The sequence below is a fragment of the Otolemur garnettii genome, unplaced genomic scaffold (assembly GCF_000181295.1).
Source record: "Otolemur garnettii isolate 467f Iridium unplaced genomic scaffold, OtoGar3 scaffold00211, whole genome shotgun sequence".
Classification (NCBI taxonomy): Eukaryota; Metazoa; Chordata; class Mammalia; order Primates; family Galagidae; genus Otolemur; species Otolemur garnettii.
The window spans coordinates 229464-239061 of record NW_003852606.1 but is presented as its reverse complement, the minus strand read 5'-3'; the positions used below and the strand labels follow the sequence as shown (position 1 = coordinate 239061).

General features: G+C 46.8%; 1 protein-coding gene across 1 annotated transcript in view; it reads right to left on the bottom strand.

Moving 5' to 3' along the window:
- Window positions 1–8060: 8060 nt before the first annotated feature.
- The window catches only part of SYT3 (synaptotagmin 3), a 15894-nt gene continuing 14356 nt past the window's right edge, over window positions 8061–9598 (bottom strand). Inside the window, exons 9-10 of the mRNA XM_003801450.3 lie at window positions 8810–8878; window positions 8061–8558 (exon numbers count right to left, since the gene is read on the bottom strand). Coding sequence (XP_003801498.1) covers window positions 8813–8878 — 66 coding nt within the window. The 3' untranslated portion in view covers window positions 8061–8558; window positions 8810–8812. The remainder of the gene's footprint in view (window positions 8559–8809; window positions 8879–9598) is intronic.

Genomic DNA, 9598 nt, shown 5'->3' with positions numbered 1-9598 from the left:
ACCTGTGTCGAGACCTTTTGAAACTCACTTCTTTTTTTTTTTTTTTTTTTTTTTTTGTTGAGACAGAGCCTCAAGCTGTCCCCTGGATAGAGTGCTGTGGCATCACAGCTCACAGCAACCTCTAACTCCTGGGCTCAAGCGAGTCTCCTGCCTCCACCTCCCAAGTAGCTGGGACCACAGGCGCCCGCCACAACGCCTGGCTATTTTTTGGTTGCAGCCGTCATTGTTGTTTGGCCGGCCCAGGCTGGATTCGAACCCGCCAGCTCAGGTGTATGTGGCTGGCGCCTTAGTAGCTTGAGCCACAGGCGCCGAGCCTGAAACTCACTTCTAAATCAAGTTTACAACTTATGGAAGTGGCATAAAGAACTTCAAGCATTCTTGGTTGTCAGTACTTGTCAGGATCAAGTGTAAGGCTAAGTGGGGAGACTTGGTATCTGCAGGTTTTAGTGTCTCTCTTACTCTCTCTAGGTCTTTCTTTACTTCATCTTTGCTTCCATTGGTCATCCTCACCTCCCACCCAGTCTCCAGTGACTTTGACCTCATTTCCTCCCTCTTTGCTGTCTCTGTTTATCTCTGTGCTTCTGTCTCTGTCTTAGTATCTTTATCCTTCTCTGGGGTGTGTTGGTTTTATTCTCCCCGTTTCTATCCTCCTCTGTAAGGTGAGCAATTCTAGCTGTTTTTGACTCTGCACGAACCCCGACTCTCTAGATTTATCTTCAGGATGCCTGCAAAGGCAACCTCTATCGCTACACCCCCACCCATCTGGAGAGGGAAACAGTGCCTTTCTGTTTCTCTCTCCACTTTTTGTCACTGTCTCTCTGTCACCATCTTCTCTGCCTCTATTTCTTCATCTCTCTCTGTGTCATTGAATGTGCTCTGTTATTCTTCCCCTGGTACTGTAACCACAATCGCCCTGTACTCTGGGTCTGTGCACACTGTTGCTCGTCCCTCTCCATCTGTCTCCCCTGCCTCTGGCTCCTGACTCCTTGTCTCTTCCCTCTGTGAATCTTCCACTCTGACCCTCACTCTGCTTGTTTTCTTTATTGCTGTCATGGTTCTCTCTGTCTCTCCCCTCCATCTCTCTCTCTACCATTTTCTATCCTTCTCTGTCCCCTCTGTGTATTGGTCCACTTCCTATCTAATATTGTTTTCTGAATTTCTAACACTGGTGCCTTTATCTCTGCCCCCTCTTTCTGAATTTTTTCTCTTTGCCTCAGTCACTGTTGCCTCCAACTTTGTCTCTGGCACCTTCTCTATTCTTCTCTCTTCTCTTCTCTTCTCTTCTCTTCTCTTCTCTTCTCTTTTTTCCCTTCCCCTTCTTCCCCTTCTCTTCGTTCTTTTTCTTTCTGTTTCTTCTTTTTGAGACAGAGTCTCACTCAGTCATCCTGGGTAGAGTGCCATGGCATCATAGTTCACAGCAACCTCAAACTCTTGTGTTTAAGCGATTCTCTTGCCTCAGCCTCCGGAGTAGCTGGAACTACAGGCACTCACCACAACGCCCAGCTATTCTTTTTAGAGACAGGACCTCCTTTGGCTTAGGCTGGTCTCAAACTCCTGAGCTCAGGCAATCCCCCATCTCGGCCTCCTAGAGTGCTAGGATTACAGATGTGAGCTACCGTGCCCTGCCTATGTCACTTTTCCTTGTATTAGTTTCAGCTGTTTTCTCTGTCTTTTCTCTCTCCGTCACTGTCCTCTGTATCTTTATAGCCTCTGAGTCTGTCTGTCATGTTCTCTATATCTGCCACTGACCCCTATATCTTGCTGATCTCTATTACTGTCCTTTTGGTCTATCCCTTCTGTCACTGTCCTATCTCTCTCTCCATGACACAGTCTTCTCTGTCTCAATTACTGTCCTCTTGGTCTCTCTCCTGTCTAAGACCCCTTGATCTCTGCCACCACCACCCCCGTCTCTGTTTCTATCTCCTCTCAACTTTTACCCCTATTTGACTGTCTTCTCCCTTTTGCCTCTGTCTCTATCCTCTCTGTCATTGTTTTCACTTCGGACACTGTCCTCTCTGTTGTCGTCTCTCTGTACTGTCTCTGTCTCCACTACCCCTGTCCAAGTCCCCTCTGCCACTGGGGCCCTCCATCAGTGCCCGCGTGCTCATTTGCTGTCCCCTCTGTCTCTCTGACAAGCCCCTTCTGTGTTTGGGATCACTGTCTCTCTAGCCTCTGGGCCGATCCCCTCGTCTTGTGGTGATTTTCCCGCCACTTTCTGCTTCTACCTCACTGAGACTTTCCTTTTGTCCGAATCGTCTCCTGTTCTTGTGACTTGCCGCACTGGGAGGGGGAGGTGTCTCTACCCCCCTGGAGTTGTCTCTGGATGTTTTCCAAAGGCTGCATCCTCTCAGGTCTTTTCTGAAAAAGAGGGGTCTACAGTAAGGTCCGACAGTCAAATCAGTCCACCTGACCGACCCGGTCGAGCCTTGAGCCTCACGCCTCGCCTCACGTTCTTTCCCGCCCTTTATCTTTCCGCAGGAACTAAAAAAAAAAAAAAAGGAAAAACACCGGCGCACGCGCACCAACCACCACGTTGGAAAAGGTGCGCACGACTCACTTGCTTACACGCTCCGGCAGCCGGCTCGGCAACTAGTGACGTCACAGAGGCTTGGCCCCGCCTTATTGGCTGCCTTCAACCAGCGCGCGCTTGCGGGAGTAGATAGCCACGTGTTGCCAAGCGCCAGGTGGCGCTCGGCGCTGGAGCTCTCAGATCCTGAAAATCTCATAGAGGGCCTCGTGTAGTCATGGCAACTCTGCCCTTCCTACTTGGATACCTGAGCTATTTCTTTGGATCCACTAATCTGATTGGATATCTGTCGAACTAATGCTTGTTATCTGATTAGATAGCAGGGAGTTTGGCTCTTCCTTTCCTCTGGCATTTCTGTCTCCCGGCCAGATTTCTTCCGCAAGCTCGGGCAATACCGAGATGGGAAGTGAATCGAGTCGCCAGGGGGCGTGAGGAGTGTTGGAATTGGCTCCGGAATGCTGCCGACTAGCTTGGGTCTCTCAGACACCCGCTCACTTTCTTCTCGCCAGAGGCCGCCACAGAATGCTGTGCCCTCAGGGGCCCTGGGGACTGATGACATCTAGGGCCATCCATTTGTGATTGGCTACCCCTCTCCCTGCAATAGCAAAGTCAGAAAGGGAGACCTTGAGAGTTTTATCCCAGAAAGAAAGAAATTGTGTGTCCGGGAATTATGACTGTGTACTCCAACACTTCGATAAGCAAAGAGGATTCGCCTTTTAAAAAAAATCTCTTATACTCTCCAGAACTATGCCCAAATGAGCAAACTGTAATTAGAAGGGACACTTAATGCAGCTTGGACTTCTAAAATCGACACCTATTGTTTTTGCCTGCCCGACATGTGTTGTCTATGATTTTGTTTTTCAGTAATAGCCTTGTTTTGGTCCGGCGAGGCGGCTCACGCCTGTAATCCCAGCACTCTGGGAGGCTGAGGCAGGTGGATCGCTTGAGCTCAGGAGTTCAAGACCAGCCCGAGCAAGAGCGAGCCCCATCACTACTAAAAATAGAAAAACTAGCATGGCGTTGTGTTGCACACCTGTAGTCCCAGCTACTTGGGAGGCTGAGGCGAGAGAATCGCTTCAGCCCAAGAGTTTGAGGTTGCTGTGAGCTATGACGTCATGGCACTCTACCGAGTGACAAAGTCTGACTCTGTCTCAAAGAGAAAAGAAAAAGTACAGAAGAGTTGCTATATAACCCCTCATAAGCGCCCCCTTTCCCCATTGTTAACATCTTGAATTACTGTGATACATTTATTACAATTAATAAGCCAATATGGATGCTTGTTAAAGTCTGTGGTTCTGATAAGGGTTCACTCTTTGTGTTGTACATTATACATGCTATAGTTTTTCTAAAAAGTAGACTTTAGAGCAGTTTTAAGTTCACAGAAAAATTGAGGGGAAAGTAAAGACATTTTCCATATATGTATGCCCTGCCCTCACAAATGAACAGCCTCCTCTATTAACACTACCCACCATGCTGGTGTGTTTCTTACTATTGATGAACCTACCTTGAGACATCATTATTATCCAAAGTTCACAGTTTACATTAGGGTTCTCTTTTGGTGTTGTATGGTCTGTGGGTTTGGACAAATTATAAAGACATGTACCCACTATTATAATCTCATATAGAATAGTTTCATTGTCCTAAAAATCATCTGGGCTCCATTGATTCATCCTTTCCTCTTCCCAAACCCTTGGCAACAACTGATCTTTTTTACTATCTCTAAATTTTGCCTTTTTCAGAATGTCGTATAGTTGGAATCATACTACGTGTACCTTGTCATATTAGCTTCTTTCACTTAGTAATACACATTTTAGGTTCCTCCATTCTTTTCATGGTTTGATAGCTCATTTCTTTTTATTACTGAATAATGTTCCATGATATGAATGTACCAAAGTTTGTTCACTTGCTGAGGACATCATGGTTGCTTTCAAGTCTTGGCAATTATAAATAGAGGTGCTATAAATATTCATGTTCAGGTTTGTGTGGACATTAATTTCTCAACTCATTTGGGTAAATACCAAAGAGTGAATGGCTACTGCACTATATGGCAAAAGTATGATCTGCTTGAATAAATAGGGCTGAGCTGTTACATAGCCATATAACCCCTATCTCACGAACACAAACATTGATGATGGATGGGTTGTAGGTCTAAATGTTAAAGCTTTAACAATAAAACCTCTAGAACAGCAGTTCTCAACCTGTGGGTTGTGACCCACAGGAACTGTATTAAAGGGCCATAGCATTAGGAAGGTTGAGAACCACTGCTCTAGAAGAAAACATTGTAGATTATCTTGAGAACTTTCAGGGTAAGAAAAGATTTCTTAAACAAGAAATAGAATACAAGTATATTGGAAAATATTAATAAATAAATTCACCAAAAATATCATTAAAAGAATGAAAAGACAAGCCACAGGGAAGAATAATAATATGCATTCTAACAAAGAACTCACCGGCAGATTACATAAAGAAACACTAGTCAATTTGAAAAGGCAGAAAACCTAATAGAAAAATGGACAACTGGCTCGGCACCTATAGCTCAACCGGCTAGGGCGCCAGCCACGTACACCTAAGGTGGCGGGTTCGAATCCCCAGCCCGGGCCCGCCAAACAACAATGACGGCTGCAACCAAAAAATGGCCGGGCGTTGTGGCGGGCGCCTGTGGTCCCAGCTACTTGGGAGGCAGAGGCAGGAGACTCGCTTGAGCCCAGGAGTTGGAGGTTGCTGTGAGCGTGATGCCAGGGCACTCTACCCAGGGGGGGACAGCTTGAGGCTCTGTCTCAAAAAAAAAAAAAATGGACAACTGATGGACAGGGTCTGGTGGCTTACACCTGTAACCCTAGCACTCTGGGAGGCCCAGGCAGGTGGATTGCTTGAGCTCAGGAGTTCGAGACCAGCCTGAGAAAAAGCAAGACCCCGTCTCTACTAAAAATAGGAAAAAAAGCCCCCCAAACTGAGGCAAGAGTATCGCTTGAGCCCAAGTTGGAGGTTGCTGTGAGCTATGATGCCACAGCACTCTACCCAGGGCAACAGCTTGAGACTCTGTCACAAAAAAAAAAAAAAAGGACAGATGATGTGAATTGATACTTCACAAAGATATCCAATGGCCAATAAATATTTGGGAAAATGTTACATTTCATTAGCCATTGGGGGAAAAGTAAATTAAAAGCATAATAAAACACTGTTCCCCCACCCCCACCACCAGAATTACTAAAATTAAAAGCCCAACAATACCAAATATTGGTGAGCAACTGAAAGCTCAGAGACTGCTGGAGGGGGATATAAATGGAGACAATGACTTAGGAAAACTGTTTGGCAGTGTCTATTAGAGAGGAATATACATACATCCTGGGACCCAACAGTTAGACTTCTAGGCTTGTACCCAACAGAAATGCTACATATGTTCACCAAATGCAGTGTTCCTAGCGACACTACAAGCGATAACACCAAAACAGAAACCACTTGAATGTTGGTCAACCGCAACAGCAACAGAATAGATAAATAAACTATGATATATTCATACAACAAACTCTTATATAGCAATGAAAATGAACAACCCAGGGCAACCAGCAACAATGTGGATGAATCCCACAGACACATGCTGAATGAAGGAAGCCAGACACACAAGTCTACCATTGTAGGATTCCATTCAGTGAAGTTCAAAAACAAGGCAAACTGCCTTATGGTGTCAGATATCAGGAAAGTAGTTAACTTTCAAGTGAAGGAGTGACCAGCAAGGAGCATGAAGAGTCTGGGGAGCTGGTCATGATCTAATCCATGACCTAGGGTTCGTTGCATTTCTCTGAGCCACAAAAAAGGCAAGTTTTCTGTCACTTGACCGTTGAAGAGTCTTGACAAAACAGTAAATGATCATGCTATTTTGTTCCCAACTCTGCCAATACTTTCACTGCAGACTTCTGGGCTCCAGGAATGTGAAAGCATAAATTTCTGTTTTCAGCCAGCCAGTCCCTAGCAAACCAGTACAGCTATTGTGTCCATTTTCGGGTACGAGTATTTTTTATTTAATTGTGCGTATGGAAATGTAGGTGTGAATAGCAGAATGTAGTGGACACTTGCTACTTTGAGGGACTGCCCCTTGCCCACTGCCGTGTGATCTTTGTGACTGTCAATCAAGGGAGCTTTATGTTCTCTACTAAAAAATGTCATGACTCCCAGGAGCTGAATTCACCATTCCAGCAAAAAGGGTTGAGTTATGGGTGGGGGTGCGTCTGGGCCAATCCTGGGCAAGATAGGCAGAGGAGGAGGAGTCAGCAAGTATGCTAGCTGAACTGGACGCAATGATTGGCCTGAGGCGGCCATCCGAGGCTTGAGCAGGACCAATCAGGCTGAGGGAGAGGAGAGCCATCCTCATTTTGTTTGAAGTTATCTGCTCTGAAGGCAATTACAAGTCCTGTTAATTTCTTGCAGTTGCCGCAGATCCTGCTAATTTGCTACCCAAACGTCGTTCCCCTCTCTGTACTTCCTTGTGGCAAAGCCTGCACCCCAAGATAAGGACTATAAATGACAGACTGTCAAGGGCCACAACTCGGGGTGGCCATAGAACTGGGTTCTAGCAAGAGAGAATTAAGAGGAATGCTTCTGGGGGAGGAAAAAGAGGAACATATAAGGGGAGGCCTGTCCTGCCACGGTGAAACATGGTGAAAACATGATGATCTGTGCTGCTTCAGACAGTTTGTACTCAGGAGGAGAAGGAAAAACCATCTCAGAGATGCCAACCTGTTGAGTAGCAGAACTAACCCTGGGACTATCTGTCTTTGAGAGATTTTTTTATGTGAATACAAGAAATCACTATCATTTAAGCTCTTTCAATTGGGAATTGTTTTCTGCAGCTGAAGGCATCATTATAGATACAGCATTATAAGCTTGGAGCTCTGATTTTACTACTTCATTACTATTTCATTACCATAGCAAAGACCCACCTGAGAATGTAGTCGATAAAGAGAAAAACAGAAATGAAAGAGTCACTTGAAAACCTGCATCTAAAATCCTTCTGTGTTCTCAGTGTACAGAGTTCTGTCAATTGTGTTTGTGGCTTTGGGTTGCATTTTGTGTCCTATAACACAATGGTTCTGGCTAATATAATTTTTAGAAACTAAGGATCAAAGAGATTAATTAAGTTGTCCAAGCTGGGGGTGGTGGCTCATACTTGTAATCCTAGCACTCTGGGAGGCCGAGGCAAGAGAATTTGAACTCGGAAATTCAAGAGCCCAAGCAAGAGTGAGACCTTGTCTCTACAAAAAGTAGAGAAATTAGCTGTGTGTGGTGGCAGGTGCCTGTAGTCCCAGCTACTCAAGAGACTGAGGCATGGGGATCATTTGAGCCCAGGAATTTGAGGTTGCAGTGAGCTCTGATGATGCTGCTGCATTCTAGTCAGGGTGACAAAGTTAGATTCTGTCTCAAAAAAAAAAAAAAAAATTATGTTACCCAGCCAGTGAATGAAACACGCATTTGTCTGAACACAGAGCGGGCATGACTCGATCCAACTTCTCAGTCTCAGAGAGGACAGGAGCCCCAACTGGAGTGAGACCCACAGAGTGTGTTTATTCTGGCGTTGATAGCAGCAGCAGTGGGGGGATTGGCCAGACGCGGGGTGGGGTGAACAGAAGGAGTGGACACAGGTGTGTGTGTGTCTGAGGGAACACAGAGGATTGGCCCATTGACATTCACAGAGAGAACCAGGGTCAAGACACCAAGTCTTGGACAAACAGCAAAGAGAGACAGACAGAGGGTTTGGGGGCAGAGGTCCCCCAGACATGCACGGCCCCTCACCTCAAGGGGGAGCCCCAGGGAAGAGAAGACAGACACAGTGGAGGCTAAATGCTCCCCACCCTGAAACAGGGAGCTGGGCCCACCTGCCTCCCACCCTCTTGCCTCTGGGGTAGGAAGGGCAGGCCCAGGGCTGCCCCGCACCAGCAGCTCGGACATTATGGCTTCGAGGAGGTGAATTCACGGTGCAGGCCGAAAAGGATGGGGTCCTGAGGGGACCTGGTCCAATCCCCGGCCTAGGCCAGTCCTGTCTGATGGGACAGGGAAGAAGGAGTCATCGATAGCAAAGAGCAGAGCAGGGCTATGTATGACCTGCTGTGGCAGCATCACACCCAGAGACCCAGCAATCTTGGGTCCCAGCCCCTTCTCCCCCAGTTCTGGGAGTCCAAGCTCCCAGCCCCTCCTCCCTCAAACCCAGGGGTCCCAGCCCCAGCCCCTCCTCCCTCAGACCTAGTGGTCTGGGCCACCAGCCCCTCCCTTCTGGTCTGGGTTCCTCACCCCTCACTCTGAGTTCTCTTTCTCTGATAGTCCTTTGCTGCCTTTTGTGAAGCTGGTCAAAGTCTTTTCCTGCAGGGAAAAACCCAAAAAGTTCAGGAGTTGGCGGCAAAGGAAAAACAACTGTTAATATCCAAGAAGATAAGATGTCAATCCTATCTCATTGATAAGATGTCAATCCTATCTCATTATTTACAATGCTCTTTTTCACTTGGCTCTGACATGACAAGGCAAATGGTATTACTATCCCATTCTGCAGATGGGGAAACTGAAGCACAAGAAAGCAAAGTGTATGCAAATGTGAGGAGAGATGAGGAGGCAGGGGATGAGTGGAGCTGACCCTGCATAGCCAAAGAAGAGCAGGCACTCTGTCCTGGGGACAATGGGAAACCATGGGAAGGCTGTGAGCAAGGGAGGGGCCGGGGCAGCTTAAATGTGGAAGGACCCTCTGGAGCCATAAGTAGCGATAAGTGCTGAAAGTCATGGTCAGGGCCTGGACTCTACCCAGGTTCTCTCTGTGCCTCCAGTGGCATGGGAGTTGGCTCACCACAAAGTCCTGGACAAGTATGTGGAATGAATGAGTGAATGATTTAGGAGCAGAGTAAATGCTGGAAGGAGGGAGTGGCCTCTATCTTGTCCACCCAAGTAAAGTCACAGTTTTTTCTTTTCTTTTCTTTTTCTTTTTCTTTTTTTTAAACAGAGCCTCAAGCTATCCCCCTGGGTAGAGTGCCGTGGCATCACAGTTCACAGCAACCTCCAACTCCTGGGTTCAAGTGAGTCTCCTGCCTCAGC